Below are 23,462 nucleotides of genomic sequence, written 5' to 3'. Positions count from 1 at the left end.
TCTTGTAAAAACACATCCACAGTATTTGCTCCAGGGTGCTTTCGGGAGACAGAGATGTTTTATGGAAAGGTGATGTTTTGAAATGAAGAATATTTTTCCTTACAGTTGTGGTACTTATAAAAGATGGATAGGCTTGAAGGTGTGAGAGGAGAAGCAGCTGAGCGATGACCCTTTTGCTGCTAGTTTGGTTGCTCTCTGGCAGCCATCAGACGCAGCTACAGGCAAAATCCTTACAAACAAGAATACATGATGTGGACTGGTGGCTTTGCAAGGGTAACAAGGGATGGAGGGTCATCTTAAAAATCATGTTTAAAGCAGTGATATTTCTGATAAGGAGGGATGCTGTAGTTATCTAACTTAGCTTCAATAAAGTACATGATAAGCCACAGTTCCTTTTCATATTCTGGGGGGACTTTCCTCAGTGACAGTACAGTCATACATATGACTATTCAGGTGTAAGCCACATCGAGTTCAATGGAAGTTCTGCCTGTTAAGCATGTATAGAATTAAAGCCTAAGAGTTTGTTCTGGAGATAATGCTTTGGTGAATTAAGCCAAAAACATTATTCAAGAATTGAAACTGAAAGTAAATGAAGATCAATTAACATAATTTATTTGGATTAGTCAAGGTCTGTAGTATTAATAAGTTTGAAACAGTGGAAATTGTTTAAAATGTACAGGAGTGCCTTAAAAATGGCAACCCTTTTAGTATCGTTATCCATTCACTCTTCATTTTTCTCTTTTGTGTTTGTGCATAGAGAGCATAGTTTATTTGTATCATAAAAAATCTGAAATATAAAAAAGTTAAGCTCAGTAATGCAGAATATGTGCTACTTAGTAATGAAAATGTTCTACGTTGCCCATCTAGCTGTTTAAAAAGATAGGATCTAGGGGAAAGTGGCACCCTCAAAGGCTTGGCAACTAAATTGTGCAGGATCAGTGGCTAGACCTTGACTGAGGGCAGTAGTCTTGCATTCATGATTTGGGATTTTATTTTTATAGCTCACCGTTCCCTCTTTGCTAAAGGGAAGCCAGCATCTATGAAATATCAAAACCCCTTCTGTATTAGTTCTGTGTAGCCTGAGCAGGATGAGATTGACTATGAGAGCCATGTTGACCAAAGTTCAGTTTAAAAAAAGAATCACCTGGGCTCCACATGAATGTCTAGTGTAACAAAAGAAGAGAGCCATCACGGAATCAATTCATGCCAGCAGCTGACTGAGCGTGAACTCTGAACACTTGGGGAAAAGAGTAATGTGGATAGAACAAATCGTACAAACTGAAAACCTCAGCTAGAGAGTCTCAGTAGTAGCGTTTAATATCTAAGCTCATACTTTCTTGCCACCTGACCTAGTGCTTCAGTAAATCAAAGCATGTAAAGCCAGCTTTTCTAAAGAACTTGATTATTTAGCACTGGTTGAATTTTCTAGTGGGGTTTCCCTTTAGTCACTATATTTCTTTCCTCCTGTCAATTTAACACACATGGGCACATTCATCTTGGAAGGAACAGCCAAGTACCATTCATCCCCATTTTGAAAGGAATGGTATAAAAGCTTTCTTCTGTGTTCCATTGCTAACTATCTGATTTGGTCATCGGTTACTTCTGATATAATAAGAAGATATTGACTTTTCTTGAGGGGAATATCAAGATTTACTGACTTGGAGATTAAGGTGTTTGCTGAGGGGAAATTGGAGTCAATATTTTCCTCAAAGGACAATAAGTCTTGATAGTCGCTGGTATATTGAGCCATTGTGTGATTTTCAGAAGTGGAGAGCAACACCAATTCCAGCTGATGAGAGCTAGAAGCATATATTGCTTGGGAACCTGAGAAGGTATGTCTGAGAAAAACAGCTTAGAGTCAATGGAGAAACAGGCTGGAGAATCACACCCTCATAATGTTCAGTATTATAAAAATACACACAGAAATAGGAACTAATTTGGTTGGTCCTATTTGTTAGCAGAGTTGTAAAAATACAAGCAGCAGAATGAGAATATAAACCAGTCCCACCTTTCCCTATATAAATAACAACAGACACAATCTTCTTAGGTAAAAGATAAAGAACATTTACTCATGAATTCTTCATATGTTCAGAAACATAGGTTCTAGCTTAGATGAAAAAAAATAGTCTCAGTCCATCTTAGTCTTTGGTATGGATGCTCTCAGAGAGAGCATCTGTGTCATGCGGCCTCTCAATGGTGGATAGATCAGCAATGGAGAATATTCAAAACTCCCCCAGGACAAAGGAGGAGGAAACCAGGTAACGAACCCCACCCACTAGGAAGTTACATCATGGTAAACAGGTACATGAGACATTCCCCAAATATCCCTTAAAGTGACCATGCAATATTTGTTTACTCCAACACATAACTCGAGTCAAAAATTATTCATAACCACCCTGGTATGTGGCAGAGGCTTTTCAAATAGTCTTATTCTTGATTCTATGAACACATACACACATAATTTATAGATTATTGAAATGGCTACTTACAGGGCCTATGCAAATTCCACAAAGTTAGCTTACAGATGGCAAATATTTGTATATATGCACTGACATAAAAACAAAGATGCAGATCTGGTGTTGGCTTACACAGATGGGGGTCCTGCAGCTTAGCCACTAGAAACATAAACACATGTCTTTCAGGTGTCATTTTGAACCCCTGCCTCCATCTGTGCATAAGCATCTAGCTCCTAAAGGCTGCAGCTCATCCTCCTCAACTGACCTTAAGTAATTTTAAGCACTGACTGGTCTGAACATGATCTCTCCAAGGAATGTATTACACCTTCAAGTCAGTTCCAACTTATGGTGACCCTATGAATAGGGTTTTCATGAGGCTGAGATGCAGTGACTGGCCCAAGGTCACCCAGTGAGCTTCATGGCTATGTGGGGATTTGAACCCTGGTCTCCCAGGTCATAGTCCAACACCTTAACCACTACACCACACTGGCTCTCCTCTCCAAGGAGGAAATTATCAAAACCCTCTCAACTCAGGAAGCTGAGTAGATTCCGCTCTAAAGCATACTTATCTAGTCCTTTGAGATTCAACTTCATTATAATTCCCATATTCACCTGACTTAATCAGAATGATCTCCATATGCAGGTGAAAGTAACTATAAGAAGAGGTGGCCGGCCAGCTCCAGGGACTCTTGGATGACACTGATTATCTTGGCGGTGGCTCCGCTCCTACTTGGTGGGTCGTCACCAGAAGGTAGTGCTTGGGGAACACTGCTCGACACCCTTGACTCTCCATTGTGGAGTCCCACAGGGATCGGTACTGTCCCCCATGCTTTTCAACATCCATATGAAGCCGCTGGGTGCGGTCATCAGGAGTTTTGGAGTGCGTTGTCACCAGTACGCTGATGACACGCAACTCTACTTCTCCTTTGCATCTTCCTCAGGTGAGGCTGTTAACGTACTAAACCGTTGCCTGGCCGCGATAATGGATTGGATGGGAGCTAACAGACTGAAGCTTAATCCAGACAAGACCGAGACGCTGTTAGTGAGTGCCTTCTCTGCCCAGATGGTGGATGTTTACCCTGTTCTGGATGGGGTTACACTCCCCTTGAAAGAACAGGTTCGTAGCTTGGGAGTTCTTTTCGACCCTTCCCTGTCTCTTGAGGCTCAGGTAGCCTCAGTGGCACGGAATGCTTTCTACCATCTCCGATTGGTAGCCCAGCTACGTCCCTATCTGGACAGTGACGACTTCGCCTCAGTCGTTCATGCTCTGGTAACTTCTAGATTGGACTACTGCAATGCGCTCTACGTTGGGCTGCCCTTGAAGATAGTTCGGAAACTACAGTTAGTCCAGAATGCAGCGGCCAGATTGTTGACGCGGACCAGCAGGTCCGCTCATATAACACCCGTTTTGGCCCGTCTGCACTGGCTTCCTATTTGTTTCCGGGCTAAATTCAAAGTGCTGGTTTTGACCTATAAAGCCTTACACGGCATGGGACCGCAATACCTGGTGGAGCGCCTCTCCCAATATGAAACTACCCGTACACTGCGCTCAACATCTAAGGCCTTCCTCCGAGTACCATCCCATCAAGAAGCTCGGAGGGTGGTGACTAGATCTAGGGCCTTTTCGGTGGTGGCCCCCGAATTGTGGAACGGTCTCCCCGATGAGGTACGCCTGGCGCCGACGCTGCTATCTTTTCGGCGCCAGGTGAAAACCTTTTTATACTCCCAGGCATTTTAAAGTGTATTTTTATAGTATTTTATTACTATGTTGTATTCAGGATGTTGTTTGGTTCTTGTATTGTTTGTATGTTTTTGTTTTTTGAGTTATGGTATTTATTGTATTTATATATTGTCCTTGCTTTTACCTTTTATGTACACCGCCCAGAGAGCCTTCGGGCTTCGGGCGGTATATAAATTAAATAAAATAAATAAATAAATAAGAGTCTATTGTGAACATTGAATTTAAGTTAGGAACTTGTTTATGTGCCACAAGACATATCCTGCTGATCCCCTGGTTGAAACGTTCCATCATCTCCAGAATACAGATAATAAAATTGATACTGAGTTAAAATGGCCAGGTGGTTTCTAGCCTTGTTTAGGGTCCCTCCAGACTAGTGTTTTTATTGTGGGTGCATTTTGCAACATGTTCCTGACACAATAATAGTACATTAGTGTTGGATTTATTCTTCTGTAGCTTGTTCTGCAGTGCTTTCCCAATGCTATCACATTATTGCTATTGGGAGTGGCTATAGCACTACAAAAACAGAACAAAACTAAACTAGGACATTTGTGGCATCACAAGTTATGGGATTTCAGCAGGAAGGTCCAGGATATGCACGGACTGGAAATGAAGCAGTTTAACTGCCCCCCAACTTCTGCAGGCACAAACAGTATTGAAAGGAAATTTGTTTATGACTGCCCCATAGTATCATAAGTACAAATCATCATGCAAAAAAAAAGGATGTTGTGGGGGGTTTCACTGATATCCTGATCCAAAATAATATCTTCCTTATTCCTGTGGAGCGTGCTCTGACATCAAGTGTGTGATGCCTGGGTCTTAAGGGGTACACTTAGGGCTTATCCAAACGGAGCGGAATAATCCACGGTTTCCATATTCGGTTTGTCATCTGATAGTCCTCACTTTGTCTTTTACTTCGCTCTTTCCCAATTAAAAAAAACACTTTTTTGCACCCGCACACACAGCAGTCAGACCCCTACATTCTTTTTGCTTTTTCCAAGCTCCGCATCTAAAACCTCCCCCTATCAACCAATTGGTCAGCCAAAAAATGACGTATGCTCCTCTCCCCCTTTGCAACAAAGCACAATATGGCTGTAAAGGAGTTCTTGCCGCAGAAGGAAAGGGAGAAGGAGGGGGGTGGTCGGTTTCAGCCTGCCTCCGGAAAGCTTTGTCAATTTCATTCTACTCGCTGGGGTTTTTGCTTCAAATCATTTCGCCGCGGGAAGGAAAGGGAGAAGGAAGGGGGGTGACACGTTTCTTGCTTTTTTGGAGAAATAAGTGCAATTGCCAGCGTGTGTATCTCCTTAAATATCCATAAAGGCAGAAAAGCATACATTCATTTAAGCATAATATCGCAAATACAAACAAGAAAGGGGCTGCTGGTCGGTTTCACGCCTGCCTCTGGAAAGCTTTGTCAATTTCATTCTACTCGCTGGGGTTTTTGTTTCAAATCATTTTGCTGCGGGAAGGAAAGGGAGAAGGAGGGGGGGTGACACATTTCTTGCTCTATGGTTCTCCAGTCTCTATGGTTCCAGGCGGCGGGGATGCTGTAGCAAACCACTCATATGCAGGGCAGGGAATGCCCATTACTTTCAACGGGTAGAACTGGGGGCAGAAAAGCACATGCGTCTCAATGGGTAGACCTGGCGTCCGGAAAGTCTATGCATTTCAATGGGTAGACCAGGCCACCAGGTCTACCCATTTGAAGCCTGCTTGCTTTCTTGTTTGTATTTGCGATATTACGCTTATGTATGCTTTTCTGCCTTTATGGATATTTATGGAGATACGCATGCTGGCAATTGCATTTATTTCTCCAAAAAAGCAAGAAATGTGTCACACACCCCTCCTTCTCCCTTTCCTTCCCGCAGCGAAATGATTTGAAACAAAAACCCCAGTGAGTAGAATGAAATTGACAAAGCTTTCGGAGGCAGGCATGAAACCGACCAGCAGTCCCTTTCTCGCTTGCTGTGCATTGCAGATCTCACCCAGAGCAGCTGCCCAGTTTGCAGGCTGGCAAAAAATAAAATGCATCTGCGCAATAGTTGCAGACACACACCCCAACACCCCACCATTGCGATGATTGGTTCAGTTTGCCCAGGCTTATTCTCGCACATGCACAAAAGTGCAGATATGTGATTGGCTGGAATGAGGAGAAGGGGCAAGGGGAAACGCCCAAGAACCACCCATCACCTGTAAAGTCGCGGTATTGCATCCTACCTCCTGAAGGCACAGTGGATGATTCCCGATTTTAAACAGCAAATCGCATTTTTGCCGGTATTGCAAGGAGCGGATTTAGCCTGCGAAAATGCGTAACAGCGCAAGACGTCATTTGGACAACCGAAAAATAATGAACACACATAGTGGGTGTGTCACACATTCTGCAGTTGTCTGGATGAGCCCTAAGTTGTACTGCTGAGTATGCTAAGTGAACAAAGGGCTTGTGTGAACTAGTTTGGAGAGCCGTCAGAGGTATGTTGCAAGGAACAACGGGTACTCCTGAACATTGTAAATATATTTGAATGTTGATCTGTCACTCATTCTACTAGTTTCCTACTGCAGGGGTTTTAATTAGGATCTATCCATTTTAAAGAGGGTTTTATCTTACCCTTTATCCTTTCTGCTTCAGTTTTAATTTACATTTTGTGTGGTACAGGTTGCTGCTGTTCTTACACAATAATAATAATACCAACTGATAATGAGTACTAAGAACCATACAAATAAATAACTTAGCATTGCAGGGTGGGAGGAGAAGAAACACATTACAGTGCCTGCAATTCTACATTGTTTAATCATCACTCTGTCTTAGATTTGCCCTTTTCAGGCTACCTGGGAATACTATTATGCCAGGCCTAAAGTTCAGGCCCCTTTTCTTTTTCAGTCATAGAGCTATTCCATCCATGTACAGATTTTGTTTTAATTTTGGAGTAGATATGGTTGCCAGCTATATTGCATTGGGTTGTATAGAGCCATGGTGAGGGGGGAGGTTTTTCCCCCAACAAATAGCCTACCTTCCAAATTCTTTGAAGGTCTGAATTTATCCATGTTGTCTGATCGGTGCTGAACAGTGTTCTGTGGCTGCAGACTAAAGCAGTCAACTCCTTGCAGGGGGACTTGAAGCAGGGGTGTAGTCGTCCAGGGTCTCGGGGGGTCTTAGACCTTTTACTTTTTTGGTAGCAGGGTTCCAGCAGGGTCCCTATGTCTTCAGCATCCTATGAGACAATCAGCATGAAAGGGGTGTGTGTTAGCCACTGAGAAGAGTCTTCTAGCATGCGTCCTTGTCCTTACCTGCTGAAGCCAATCAGAGTGAAAAGAAATGAGTCACCCATTGAGAAGACTCTTCTCATCAGCCAGCACTCTCCTCTTTCATGCTTATAGGCTCCTCGGGATATCTGTTGTTGTGGGAGAAGGCATTAACAAGAATCAACACAGCAGCAAAAAGGGGGGGCATGGCTGTGAAAAACATGAAGAAACCCTGCACTTCTGAACTTGCCACTGTACTACTGACTTGAAGACCTATGAACATGTCATTTCTTACTAGATGAGACAAAAATAGAGCCAGAACCTCAAAGTGATTTTCAAAATCAGTGTTTTATAGTTTATAGATGCAAACTGTAACTGTTTTTGATAAACAATGTCCCTCAGTAGCCCTTTTTAAGACTTCAAGAGGCAGGAGGTAAATGTTCATTTGACACACACACTTCCTTTTTTCTGCACTGTGTACCAGTGCCATTTCCTTTAGATGAAGGAAAATTCTAAATATGTATGTGTGAGACCTCGGCAACTGCCCCCCCCAAGGGTATGTCCCTCCGGGCAAAGGGTCTTCATAACTTAGTATGAAGTTAACTGCTTACTGAAAGAAATGTGATGACAGAGGGGTGGAGATCACAATGGTAAGAAGTAGAAGGTGAAACTACAGAAGGAAAAAAGGCTTAACAGAATGTGTGAAAGAGAGGAGGAGAGAGAAATAGAGAGAGAATTATAATGTGAGGTAGAACAAATATTTCACCTAGTCATTCTGGGTTACTGAATTGAAGAGGAACCTCATAAAGGCAGCTGCTCTAGGGTAGGTAAGAGTTCAGCAGGACGTCAACTGTATTTTAGAATACAGAGAAAAAGAAAAAGGTGCTTGTTTTTTCAAAAATCTAAGATGAATGAACATGGAAGCAGCATAGATGCAGAGGCAGAGTGAAAGTGAGGAACCAGTAAGAAGCTCCCATGGTTGCGTGTCTGGGAGGCAGAGGTGATAACAGTAATGAGGAAAGAAATGAGGAGGAATGGAAGGGGACCTTGGGAAGTTCATTCAAACAAGGATAACTAGAGATGTAATGTACAGAGACAGAATGAAGGAAAAATGTATAGGGTGGCCACTTATACATCACCACAAAAGTGGACACAGATTTGTCTGAAATTTTCTGGTGGTGATTTATATGTAATACGTGTAAAAAAAGACTATAATTTAAAAAGAAATAGCATACATCTCACCTGCATAGTCTCCTATCTAGTTGCTAACTGTTGACGAGCAACTTAAAGGACCCTGATATTCCTTCTTGTGGTTCTTTATCTTTAAACTGGACTTGGACTAGACAACCCTTCAAATAGAGGAATGCCTTCTGAACACTGATATCAGCAAAAGTATGATACAGCCATTGACGTAAAGGGAGAAAAGAGGAGCTAGTATATATTTTTGAAAGGACATGAAGACAAAATAACTCCCTCAGATTTCCTGTTTTAAAGCCTTCCTGTATAAGCCAGTGTGTGAAAATGTGAAGTTCCACTGCAGTTTGTTATTAGAACAAACCCAACCAAACAGTGTTTGTAGAACTAGAATGGTGCTAAGCTTGGTAATATATGATAGGTTAAATTATATAACTTCATTATGCATGGATGATAAATGTGTTGGCTGCTGAGTATTCTGTAATGGATCCCTTTCTTTGATAAAGAGACCATGCAGTGGCCCAGGTATCTAAAAGATTAGAGCCAAAACATTGCTTTAGAATAAATTGTTGGAATGTTGTTCATAGCTGTTAAATATTCCCAAGGTTCTGTTACTTCTGGTGTCATCAAGAAACTGAGGATGGGGCAATGCAAACAAGAATGGGCTTAATTCTCAGGGCAAGAACGGGAATCAGGTTTTCCCAGTGCTGTCCAGGAGTGCACCCCTTTTTCTCTCTCTCATATGTGAATAGTTGTGCCTTACACTAAAAAGCAAGCACTTCATTTGGGATACTGTTGCAATGAGGGCAATTGTCATTTGGTAAGTCCAGCCCCTGCTGAAATGGATCCTTAATACAGCATAATTTGTCACGGTATGCAGTCTGTACAGGGGTGCTTTTCTCTCTCATGCACAGACAGCCTTGCAATGTGCAAGCCCACCCTGTAGATCAGCATTCCCCAATCTAGACAGTTTGGACTTCAACTTCCGTTATCCCTGACCACTGGCCATACTGCCCGAGGCTGATGGGAGCTGTAGTCTCACAACATCTGGAGGGCACTAGTTCGGTGAAGACTGTTGCAAACAAATCCCAATCAACATATTGTTCAGCATTTTGTATTTTTCACATCAGCTGCGCATATTGCGCACCATTAATGATGATAGCGGCAGAAGTTCAGAAGTGACTCAGGTCACTCAGATGCAAAAGTGTCTGTAAGAGATCCATCAAAGCTTACTGGCTCTGGGATGGACAGCAAAGAAGTAATCATTAACAACAAGCAGATGTAAAGTCTTAAACAAAGAGGCGGAAACTGAACTAGAGTAATAATAAACTTCAGCCACAGAAAACGCTTAGGCCCCATCTGCCCGAAACTTTTAAAACAGTATTATACCACTTTAAACAGTCATGGCTTCCCCAGTTGATAAAACTACCACTTACTGAATTTCCATCTGGCTGCTTCTGTATGTTTCATAACTTGCTTCTACTGAATATATCTTGCAAGTCAAATAAGTAAGTCAATAAGTAAAAAAATCTTAGTACTGCAGACACTACAACACTGTAGAACAGCACAGAAATGCTTACTTGAAGGCCAGGGCAGGAAAATAAAGTCTTAGACACTTAAAACTAAACAGAATAGGGACCAGGTGAAGAGCCCTAGGAAGAGCATCCCATAATTGAATGCCATTACTCAACAGGGCCTTTCCCAAGGGTCACCTGCCTTACTTCTGATGGCAAGTAAAATCATTTAGCTGGTAGCATCAGTCATGGTTAAAACGTGCTTTGAAATTCAATTGTATCCCTGCCAACAACAAACATGCCCAAGAACAAGAGAAAGTTTCGATATGGATAATGGACAACAAATACATTAATATATCTACTGTCTGCAAGAGAACTAAATAAATACCTAAGAAAAGGCTACTTGGAAAGGTGTATTGTCAAAGGTCTCCACCCTTTTTGGGTCCATGGGCACTTTTGAAAATTTGAGAAGCTGGCTGCTGTGTGGGCCTTCCAAGTCATGAAAGACAACCAAGTTGACCAAGAAACTAAGCAAGGCAGCAGCTGGAACTGGATCCCTAATGTCAAACCACATGCTTGTTCCTTATAAAGCACAACAAAATACCCCTTTCTCTGAAGGAAAATTGCTGATGCTCACAGAAACACATAGACACCATATGTACCCACATACCAAACAGGGAAAGCATACCACACACACACACAAACCCACGCAAAATCCATATATACCATCTCTCAAAAATACAGGGAAGACCTGGCAAAACACACCATAAAAACACGGAAAAAAAATCCCTGTCACTCCCTGATGCTCTGCCCAGCCTCCCAGATTCCCCCCCCCATAGCCAGCTCCTCGGTTCCTCTTTACCTCCATCCCTAGTTCCTCAAGCTTACCAGACATTAGTAGGGGGCCCCCTTTTTTTCTAAAGTTTTAGCGGATGGCTGGAAAGCATAGCACCAGCCTCCAGCTGCCCCATTCCTTTCTTTACTGAGAATTCCAGTGGGCTCACGTGGATCTGAGAGGCATTCTAGGGAAAGGAGAGAGGATATTTCTTTCTTTCTCTTCCTTCCTTCCTTCCTTCCTTCCTTTCTTTATAACAAAATGTATATACCACCACTTGATTGTAAAAATCAATTCTAAGCAGCTTACAAAAAACATTAGAATTATCAATAAAACAAGTAATTAAACAATTTTAAAACAATTAAAACAGCAACAGACTAAAATATTAAAACACATCAACATCTAAGTGTCTCAGTAGGCTCCTCCACTGGATCCAAGTCCCATCTTTGAATGGAAGGAGCCCTTCCATTCATGGACGGAGATCCAACCCAATACTGATGCACCAGAATTTGCTTTTTTGCACTGTTTTTTCAGTGCACGGCGTGATATGTATGACAGAACACATGCAAATGAACTAAGGAACTGAAGGTTTTGGGAAACTATGCATGATCTAGTCCAGAATTAATTTTGGAAAGGCCCCTGGTTAAACCAGAATTCAGTAGGAGCAGAACACAGGAAAGAGCAAACAAGGGGAACTATGAAGGAAATGGAATGGAGAGAATCCTCTCATCCATACCTTTAATTCACACAAAGCTTTTTCAGTTCCATCAGTGAAAGATCCATGTTTGACAGCTATGAAGCAGTGTTGCACCCATGCTAACAATGTAACTATTTTTGCTTTGAACCTGATATTGTTCTACTTCTGGGCACAGTGTTAAAGGTGAATGTATGTGACACGCATCTGTTTCATTGTCATTTAATTGTTTGGCACATTGTCAACAGAAAATGTGCCATTTGACAGCTTAGAAGGAAAGGCAGATTCAATCAGTCATGTTGTGCTGATGGCCAGCACTACACATTTTGATTTTCTTTCACCAATCCTTAGGTACAAGATAAAGGCAACTTTAATGAACTCGTATGAGCGATGGTTGTTAAATATAGAACTGAATTTTGGAATGCTTCCAAGTTTAGGCCTGGATTTACATTGCCTCATATTGGGGATTTTACACAACCAGTGCTGCCAGCCAGTCCACCAAAGAGCAAAAAATACTTTGGAGAAGGAAAAAAAGATTTTGCCACCAGTTGCAATGGTATATTTGTGAAAAGGGAAGGGGTGAAATCATGAGATGGGATTTCCATATTCAAAATTCAGCTCAAATGGGGAGGGAATGTCCCAAAAAGCTTAGTTTGATGAGCCCAATTCCGAATTGTGGCCAAGGAGTTCATGTCACTGAGCACTATGCAATTATTGCTTCAAGAATGCTTAGCATTTAGGTAGTGGTTTTTGCACATAGTTTTTTACGTACAGTATCTCACTAATCTTTTCTGCAACCCTAAGGGTTATTATTATTGCCATGTTGCAGATTTGAAGATGAGAGAATAGTGGCTTACCTAAGTATATGTGGTGACCTCATTGGTGAAATATTTGCCTGTTCTGTGCCTGGATTGCAGTTCACATGCTTAACCAGTCCACCACACAAGCTCCCAAAATATGTTCAGCTGTACTTTTACTCCCTAGGCATTCCCCTATAGACCACAGAGATGAAACTATTTGACAATGCTGAAGACAATGAGGATCAGGATACCATCTGGAAAGCCAACAAATATTGCTTCTAACTTTGTATGGGAATTAGCTTTCTTTCTCAGCAAACGTGGATTCTCCAGCCAATGTTTGCTGCACAATAGCAGAGATTTGTAGGGATGGCTGAGGAGGAAGACTTGCATGGGACAACCAGGAAGTGGGACTTAGGGACACCTAACACTGTGTTTCTTTTGCAATATTTAGATCTGAAGGGTTTAAAGTAAGGAAAAGCAGCATTTTCATTATCTGGAGTAATTTAGTCTCCATGGATGGTTTCGTTGATGTGTCCTATCAGTGCAAAGATTTCTGCTTGCACAGCAGGACTTTCCCCCTTCCTTCCCCTGTGCTTGCCCTGTGTCCTATCCAAATCTATTTCAGAGGTTTGGGGAAGCCCCTAGAACATATTTAGGGGGCATGCAGAGGGAGGAGAAGGGGGAAATCCCATCGTGCAAGTGGAAATTTTTGCAATGATGGGACGGTTACTTAGTGCTATGTTGGATACAACCCCATAAGTGTTATGGAGCAATTGGTTTCTTAACATTTATTTTCCTTCATTTCAGTTTAAGTAGTTAAATAAAACTGGATCTCACATTATTCGTTTATTCTTTGCTCTCTCCATCTCCTATCTTCCATATGTCATCCCATTTTAAACTTCACATGATTCTTTGCATCCGAATCTCACTTCTCTGCATCTACTGTGGAAATACTGAGTTCAAAAGCAAGATTACTTGCTTTTTATACCCTCGCTTTCTAGAGAGAAAGTTTGAACATGGGGAAGCCAATAATTATGACTTGTGACTTACTGCTCCTCCCAACACAAATACCCTTAGCACAGAACATATTACATTAAATACTTTGGTTGATTGTTCTCCAAAAGCTTCCTTTCATGATGAAAAGCCAGCTACAGATGGGATGGCTCATAATTTGAGTGGTCCCCCTATCTCTTTATCTCAAAGAGAAAAGCATAAGGGGGGGGGGAGATTTTGAGCAAACAAGTGACTGCCAAGAAAAGTCATACAGCCCCTGCACACCCGCCATCCTCCATTTGCCACTCAACCGGAAACCAACATCTGTTTTTCGTGACAAAAGAAATCTTGTGAGGAAAAACAATTCCATGTAATGTGTTGCTTTGCCCTCATGCTCATAGGGCAGACAGCTCCCCATCCTCTGCTCTTCTCAAGGAAGAATAAAAACCTGCAAATCATTTTCCCAGCTGCAAACTAAAAGGGTGCAAATACCTAAGGCAGCACTTGACAGGCTGAAGTATCTTCTTTCTTCCCGTCTCTTGCCTGAATTGTTCAATAAAAGAATGAAGGATGCAAACCTGCAGGTACCTGAATTTGGAAGCCCTAAGGATCATTGTCATCTTGCTCCAGTTAAAATCATTCAGTCAGCAAACAGATACAAGAACAGGCTCCAAGTAGCTCACTAAGCAATGGGCTCCATTTCTGCAGTAATCAGAGTTGCCATAGGATTATTATTTCTGATATTCTCTATTTTTGCTGAAAGAATGTTGAAGTAGCAATTCTCCACACCTGGTTTCTGATTCATCCTTCTTCTTCCCCCTTTTTTGAAAAAATTCACTTTGAAATCATCGATAGTGTGAGTGATACTTTTATCAATCTACTTTCTATGTGAGCTCTTCAAATGTGTATTCCCTTTCACTGATGTCAATTAGGTGTTGATTATAACAGACAAAAAGAGAGCAGCAGGATGGAATGAGGTGTTGATTGTAAGCAGCATGCCGAAGACACTGACTTGATTATCTGTGTTAATGTGCAGTACACTTGAAAAGGAATGTAAACAGGCAAACGTTATAGAGTTCAGAATAAGGATCATACCAGTGGAGACTCGTAAATCAATAGCAATTACAATATTGATAATTCTCTGCAAAGCAAAAAAAAAATTGGAGGAGATCAGAAAAATGAAAAGGTATTGGAGGTAAAAGGAATCCGATCATTAACTACCTCCAGGGGACCACACTTAAAAATGAAATGTAAAAAAGGAGAGGATTTCATCCCTAGCACTCATCCACGTGGACAGAAAGACACACAAAAGCTAACTCTCTTCCATCCTGTTATATCCTCCAAATATCCTTGTTATCAGGTTCCTCTCTTGATAAGTCTCTGAAAGCGAGGGTGAATGCATCTTTTCTAGGACACATATTGATAAATGCATGTATGAACACTAAAAAATCATGCTGTGCACAGTTTCCCTTTTTACCTATTTCAGCTGCTGAGATATATGTTTAAGCTTAGTAGGGCCGTGCTCATGCAGAAGGACCCAGGTCAATCCCCAGCATCTCCAGGTTGGGCTGGGAAAGTCTCCCTCCCTGAAATCTTGGAGAAGCACTGCCAGTCAATGTAAGAACATAAGAAAAGTCCTGCTGAATCAGGCCAGAGACCCATATGGTCCAGTATTCTCTTTTCACGGTGGTCAACCAGATGCCTATGGGAAGAACCGCCAGAGACTGCCCCTCCCCAGGTCAACAGTCAGCAGGGCTTGCTGGTGAAGAATGACTGGGAGATAAGTTAGACAAAGAACAGATGAGGGGAGAGAAAGCTGTTGACAGTGAAGCCACAGAGTTCCATTATAACTGAGGAGGAAGGGAAGTGGTGGGGCAAGAAATGTGTGAACAGGGTTCCAGTTGAGCCAAAGCCCAGCAGGGAGAAAGTGCTCGGGAAAAACTTGAGGAGCTGACAGCCTGTGCTGCTGGAGGGTATTCACAGGAGGAAGAGTGTGCAATGTAACACATGTCTGATGTAATAAGCAAGCACAAACTGAACAATACCGTGATCATGGCTATTTGTGCAGAAAGAGAGGAATCAGGGGCTTGGACACTGGGCTTTTTTATTTTCAATTTTTTATTATTCATAATGGTAAACAAAAACCAACTAATTTGTAAAATAATACAGATATCAGAACAGAAAAAAAATCGTACACATTTACATCATGACATCCAGACTTCCCAGATTGGCACACAGGGCATCTCTGAAACATTATAAAGCATAATGTAAGAGAGAAATCCCATAAAAGGTTCTTCTGTCTGAGGCTTTTCGAGATTGGTATAAAAATGTATGGTACTTGGCAAGGTGTAGAGTTAGACTCTGCAGTTTTCTATTTCTGTGCTATGGAAAATCTAGCATCTGTCAGCATCCATTGTAGAAGTTCCTTTGAACTGGAAGTTAAATTTTGGGGATAGGCAGATATCAACAATGAAAGGTGTGGGGTTCTGATTATGGTACAATCAAAAATATGAGAAATTGCCATATACACTACCTTCCAAAAATTTTGTACTAGTGGGCATTCCCACCATAGATGAAAAAAGGATCCTTGAGATCCACAACCTTGCCAACAATTTGAATTCAAACTAGAAATAATGTAAGAGAGTTGTTTGGAAGTGTGATGCCATCTGTGAGATAACTCTAAAGAACATTCACAAACGTAAGCTGAGACAGACCTATACCGTTTGGTTGACCACAGACTCCTCAACACTGGGCTTTTTAATGTACCCCTGCCTATGGAAGGCTATGAGAAGCCCACAAACAGGACCCAACTCTCCTCACTTGTGATTCCTAGAAACTGGTATTCAGAGGCATACTGCCTTCCCAGTAGAGTTAAAACAGCCATTGTGGCTAGTAACCATCGAGAACCTTATCCTCAATACTGAGCTACATGGACCAATGGTCTGACTCAGTATAAGGACAACTTATGTTTTTCTAGTATACCTTTTTCCAAATGAATGAATGCTCTTCTAAACCAATGAAGGATAGAACTCTTCTGACTATCAGATGGGGAGGGAATTGTTGCTTTGACATAATGGCTGGGAAAGAATAACTTTCTCAGAACTGCTAAGATGGCATAGTTCCAATTAAATTGCTGGAGGAGAAAATATTACACCAAGATTTTTTCGTCTCATGCTATTCTCAGAATATTAGCCAATGATGTCCTATAGGGCAATTCTTGTGGATTTAGCTGCAAAATAGATGTCTGGGCAGTGTGTATATGGATGTGTGTGAAAGTCCTCAGTCATTGCAATGAGATTATCACAGAATGATGGAGCTGGAAGAATCAGAATTAGAATTGTGAAGTCTAACATGCCTGCCTCTTTAGGAGCCCCCTACTTTTTCTGTGTCATCCTGAGGTGGTAAAATGGATCGTATCATTTTAGAACGCAAGGGAAGGACCACATTTTGAATGCTCTCTAGAGAAAAAACTCCCTGCAAATAGAAAACTAGCACAGCATGGGGCAGGCTAGAATAGAACCTTTCCTCCTGGTGTACTAGTTTTGCTTTGTTTTTGAAGGGGATATTTACATGAAGGATTATTCAAAACAAGAATAATACAATTTTATATGTCCGTTAAAATAGAAACTTTTTTTAGAAGTTATAAAATTTCTTTTCTAGGAGTAGCTATACAAAGAAGAAGAAATTTCTTTGCCATAAATAACTTTTAGAAAAATATAATGTGTTATACAATTGTAGGAGGGGGTATCTGATAGATGTTATGTGAGCTATCGGAGGAAATGAAATTGTAATGGAATTCTTGTTTAGGCTTCTGGAAGTAGCTGTTATTTTTATTCTAAGAAGCTGCATACATATTACATTTTTGGCACATCTTTTGGCAAGTCCATAATGAATCAGTGAATTTAAACATTACAATACTCTCAGAATAGTGGATAACTTCCAGCATGTTTTTCAGTGATACGGGTGTGCATTTTTATTTTTTAAAAATGTTATTTTTCCAAAATTTTTCTGTGGAGATATTCACTTGGATATTGATAATGTATAATTTTGCATGTTTTCCTTGGAAGGTGTATGAGGCAGTCCCATGTTACAGTGAATGCAATCAGTATTTCTGGATAGTAGAACCATGGTCTCCTTGTGAAATCAACAGCGAGCAAAACTCCCTCCACTGTGGTGAAGGAATACAAACTAGGAAAATCAGGTGAGTAGAAATAAAAACAGTAGGCGTCAAATAGTAATGTTAAGAAAGTTGAACTTAGAGGGCTCGATTGCCCAACATCAAACTTTGCAGTCCTGGAACTGTTTTGTGTGATAGGAGGCCTGTGCCTTGCAGTCTTCCATAACCATCTGTAGAGTTAAAAACAAAAAAATACCACAGGCACACATACATAGGAATATAAGACGTCTGGAATAGCCTGCTAGATCCATACTATAGGAGAAATGTGTGAAAATAATGCTAGTCTGTAGGATAAGAATTCTGTCTCAAACGATGTGAAGACTTCTCTGATTTCACTAGCAGGACTTTACTGCCTTAATTAATTCCAGCACTTCCTCATGATGTGCTTAATATTGCCTTTCACCTTTTCTGTAGCAGTACAAAGGCACATGGCCTAAAACAAATATTCACCGAGGTAATCAAATGATAAAACAATTCTGTGCAATCAATAGTTAAAATAATATGTAAAACCATTAGAGCACAACAAAAAAAGAGTAACAAACCAAAAAATTAGTGTTGTAATATATAAGCTGTGGCAAGGCATATAATATATTGCTTTATTTGAAATCACTTATAGTTTAATCTCTTAAGTTTTGCTCATCATGGGATGCTCACAACACATTTGTCTCCCTCTGCAGATGTGTAAATACTACTGAAGATGGGGATGGTGAGACTGTATCCAACATGCTATGTAATCACTCTGAAATCCCTCTTGAAACACAAAAATGTACCCTCTACTGCCCCAGTGAGTGTGTAATGTCTGAGTGGGGCCAATGGAGCCAATGCCCAGAGGTAAATTAGTTTTTTTTATATTTGAAACTCTTGACTATTTTCAAAATAACAAGTTCACCAGTGTAAAACTTAGACATTCATATACACTAAACCTGCTACAGTGCAGCTAAGTGAAAGAATACAAGGAGATGTTCTAGAAGAAACACCAATAATGTAATTTCTCTGATAATATGGCCTTACTGGATAATAATTTATAGCCTAGAAGCAAGAGGCTGGTTTAGAGGCCTTTATTTTGCTTTCACTTTTTTATCTAACTCATAAATCTTGCCACTTAATGTGTGTGACAAGGTGGCTAGGTGGATACAAAGGTAGGTGCAGATAAATGCAAGGAGGTTGTGGCAGGTGAGGCAGAATATATGTTGAAAATTAAGCAAGAGCATAAACTCAACATTACCATTCAGGTGTGTGGCATAACTAACACATATAGTTGTTTGATAGCCACAGCCAAACCAAGTATTCATGATGTTCTCACCATTAAGCTTGGCTCACTGAAGTAATTAGAAATATCCCATCTGGAATTTTTTTTTGTATGCCTCATAAATATGATGCAATTGGCTAGAAGCCATGTGAAAGCAAAGTAAGAAAGTATCCACAACAGTGAGGTGGTTTTTGGATGGGCACTGCAACTTGGGAGAAAAAGTAAAGAAAAATGCAGCCTATATTTGGATATGAGTTTTCACTTGTTCCACCAATCTTGCTTGATGAATATAATAATCGTATTTTGTCAGAGTCCAAGCTAATGAATGAGCTGAGGATTCAGGCATCTCTATGGGGTAACTTGGTAGCAATGCAGGTACCCTCCTGTAGCATATTCATTGGCCAAAGGATTAAACTGTGCAGACATATTGAGAATTTTATGTGGATTGTCAAGAAGAACATTCAGGAATTAGCTGGTACTAAATAGTTTCAGGAGTGTTTGTAGGAAACCCCTCCACCAATCATTTATTAAATATTATGGGGGAGTGTCTTGCACATTAGTTTTTCCCATTAACTATGACCTACTTATTTTTTTATCCCTTTATTACAGCTGCCATCAGATATCTCAATACCATCTATGTTCTTCCTCAGTTTAACCACCGTTAGCTATGGATAAGCATGGGACAAAACACAGAGATCAAAATATAAAATAAAAAACAAAGTAGATTTATTTCATAAACTAGATTGTTCACTTCGTTGCAGTTGCTTTAAATCAGAATACAACACAGAGTTCCTTTAAGAGGATAGTTACATGAGTTTCAGTTCCTCCCCTATCCATTCTTAAAGCCAGGTTCCCTATATCACTCCACCCCAGTTAACACTCATCAACTAGTTACTGAGGATTACACTTGCAGTCATTTGATCAGCTCCACCACCTCTTCCCTCTGGAGTCTCTCAGGATTTCTGCTGCAATTTCCCCTCTGGTTCAGCAACTGCTGTTGCCTCAGGTTCTCAGCTATCTCACCAATACGTAGCTAAGCAGAACTCGTCAGACTTTAGGCCCGAGTCACAAGCCCTTCCCTGCAAACCTTCCTCACTTCTAGCCAGTGATTTTAGCTCTTGGCCCCTGTCAGCTTTGCCAAGGCTTTCTGAGCCACTTTTTAAGTCCCTCACTTTCCACTGCCTGAGTCTAGCTTCCACATTTTTTCCTTCAGCTGGCCAACAGCCTCTCTAGGTAACACCCTTCCTCTGACCAGAGCCTGGCCTTTTTATTCTCTCTAGCCAGGGCCACCATAGCCAATCATTTAAATTTGACTGAAATTCTGCCCCCTCTTGGGCCTATACCTATGACCCAATAGGATCAGGCAGAATATCCACCAACTGACCAATTAGAATTTACCAGTTTCTGATGCCCTTGTGTCTGAATATGAAAGCAGAAACTTTCAGAACTATTGCTGGTTTAACACACTGTAAGTAATAGTTTTAACTGTCACTCAGACCCCTTGCTGATACACTATATCAGCACAGCTCCCAAAGGAATACTGTAACAGTTTATGTGACAGTTAACCCTTTACATTCAGCTATGAATATACCCCTATATACATTTTAAAAAAATAAAACTGTACTTCAGATACAAGACGATTTCTCCACAAGAAGATTCCTGTATTGTGAAGGGCTATGTGTTTTCTTCCCATACAAGGAACATATTCCAGAAGCTCCTTGACCTAATGTGCATACTTCTAAGTTATCCACATGTTATCCAGAAATAAAAATTAGCATTGCCTTCATTACCTACAAATGCCAGGGTTGCCCAGCTTCCTGTTCTGCACTTACAAACATGGGAATAATGAGGACTTCATTAGGCAGCCTCTTAGTCACACTGATATACTACACTAAGCTACCCTATCCAGAAGTCATGTGCACTATCCATCACATACATGAAACATCTTTCTAGTTACCATTGCACAGACATCTCCCAAAGCATCAAGATTTCTCTGACATGAAGAGTTTGCACATACAGACAGGCCCCGCTTATATGCAGGTTCCGTTCCGGACTGCCGCCGTAAAGCGGAAATCGCCGTAAAGCGGAACCCATTGAAGATAATTGGGGTGTGTTGCACGAAAATGTTTTGCAAAATGTCGCAAAAGCGCAAAACCGGCCTTAAAACAGGGAATTTCCCCTAATTGAAAGCCGCTGCATCAGCGGAATGCCGGAAAACGGAACGCCGGTAAGCGGGGCCCTACTGTATGTGAATATTTTTCCTTATGACTTCAACAGGAGTTTTCTGTAGGCTTAGGAAACTTGCCTTTAAACTACACATAATTATTTTGCTGTTATCGCACATGTATTGCATGATTTAAATTAATCAATTTAAATATCCACTTCAGTTTCATTCTAAGGCTGTGACCAAAACCTCCCTTGGCTGAAATCTACAAGTTTGTTACATACATCAACCAGGCTTTTTAATGTGTTACTTGTTAACTGTTTTAAATAGTAGCTGTTCACACAGCAACCCCCTCATAGCTCTTAGGAGACTGGACTACTACTTGTCCAGGGAGATAATCTGGGACATATGACCATAGCAGGGGTGGGGAACCTTTTCAGCCCAATGGGCCAGATACATAGGTCCCCAACCTCTGTTGAGCCAGTTTGACAAGTGCCCCCCTGAACTCAAACCATGCTGCAAAAGAAGATCCCAACCAAACCCAGAGAGGTTGAAGTCAGCACTGATCACTTGATCAGCATTTTCAAGCTCTGCTTTCAGCAAGGATCACTTATGCCTACCCCAGGAACTCCACAGTGTAACCAACAGGGCTTGAAGTCACTGCCAGTCAGGTGTGTCGCACTAACTTCAAGCTCCTCTTTTGGCTCCCAAATGGAACCAATTGCAGAGAGGCTTGCATTTGGCATCAAATTTAGAAGGCACTGAATATAAGCGCCACTTGCCAAGGACCAATCAGGAGCACATTTTAAGGCTTCCAATTGTTCCTGTAGAGCCACATCTTTACCCATCCTGCACCTGATATCATATAAGGTATGGGACAGTGGATGTGGCTTAGGGGAAATGGTCTATGGGGTGGAAGTTTCCCACTGCTGGAGGAATGAATGTGAAACCTCTAGAATGGAGAAAATCCAGTGTGACCTTTGCTATCAATACCCTGACTTTTGATCTGGGTTATGTTTCCTGATGTAGTAGCTGGACAGTATACAATGGAGTGAAGGTAACAGAAGGATGAGACCAGAAGCTGGTACTATGGAAAAGGTATATTTGTGTACCTGACAATAGCAGCCCATGTTGTGGGACAGATCCACACTGCTGCAGTTTACCTGGGTGGGGATAAGGCAGAACAGAGTGGCGACAAAGTATGGACTGCATAAGTACACTGTGAGAGCCAATCTGACACTCCCACCAGTGCACATGTACAACCCCATGCCACCACTGTCCTGCCCCACCCTGGTCCAGGTAAGCTGCAGTGATGCTTGTCAGTAACCATATGGGCTAATCCTGGTACCTGAGGATCATGAAAATCCCACCATGTTTTCATAAGAATCTTCATCAGGAGCAATGGATTTTATCCCATAGAGCTACCTCTTTGGATCTTTGCCCCAGAAGAAGCTCCCTAAATAAGTATGTAGCTGGCAAACTCTCTTTTCAGAGCTTTTTTGGTTTGTTTTCAGCTTCCACCCTTGCCTCAAATGATCTTTCTCCAATGATTGCAGGGTGGGGAGATAGAGTGAGACAATCACCTTTATGATCCACATCTACATGAATAAATCTTTCTGCGCAATACCAATTTGAGGCTTACCTCTTACTGATATGATACTGTGCAAGCCAAATGAGGAAGACATGGTTGATATAAACATAGTTCTGTAAAGGCAAAAATAACCAAGTGTTGGTCTGGAAAAATCTGTTTTCAGTGGAAATGTTTTAACTGTGCCAGCAATTAACTGGCAGAGTTTGTTAAAGCTGACAGTATTTGAGACTTGCTAAGTGCCTCTTCATGTACAATCTGCTAATCAAGCTACAGCTTTTCTTTCTGCTCTATTATCAAGACAACTGTTCAGGTAGGGGAATAAAAGCAGGGCTTCTAGTATGTATTTTTTTAAACAAAAGCCTGGGACTCGGAGGTTTAATATTGAACCAAGTGTCACCAATGCCAAATATGCCAGTATAGAAGTAGGAAGACAGACTAATCTGAAAACAGAGAATGCCAGGTTATGTTCAGAAAAGAGCAAGGATTGCTGTAAAGTAAAAGGTACACTTTGGTGTTGCCACCCTGAGTCTTTAGAATAGAACAGGAGAAGCAAATCTAAATAACTGTAGGGGAGCTTAACATAAAATGCCCACTTGTGCTCCAGAACCTTGGGTCAATTCACACACGCTTGTTAATCCTCAATGAAGGCAACCACAAGCCATGACCTGCCTTTGCCATTATGGGTCATGCATCACATACAGTATCATCTGAAACACAACACCTTTTCCGTGGCAGCAGCTGACAAGTTCAGCTATAAAGGTGTGGGGAACCTTTAGCCCTCTAAATGTCACTGAATTATAACTCTCATAATAGCCAC

At 41.2% G+C, this 23,462-nt stretch overlaps 1 protein-coding gene across 1 annotated transcript in view; it reads left to right on the top strand.

Moving 5' to 3' along the window:
- The window catches only part of THSD7B (thrombospondin type 1 domain containing 7B), a 653,838-nt gene that overhangs the window by 553,646 nt on the left and 76,730 nt on the right, over positions 1-23,462 (top strand). The window contains exons 16-17 of the mRNA XM_061608903.1: positions 17,532-17,665; positions 18,319-18,472. Of these exons, the coding sequence (XP_061464887.1) occupies positions 17,532-17,665; positions 18,319-18,472 (288 nt within the window). The remainder of the gene's footprint in view (positions 1-17,531; positions 17,666-18,318; positions 18,473-23,462) is intronic.

The sequence above is a fragment of the Rhineura floridana genome, chromosome 2, assembly GCF_030035675.1.
Source record: "Rhineura floridana isolate rRhiFlo1 chromosome 2, rRhiFlo1.hap2, whole genome shotgun sequence".
NCBI lineage: Eukaryota > Metazoa > Chordata > Lepidosauria > Squamata > Rhineuridae > Rhineura > Rhineura floridana.
Note: the sequence above shows the minus strand (reverse complement) of the source record. Positions and strands in the feature narration are given on the sequence as shown.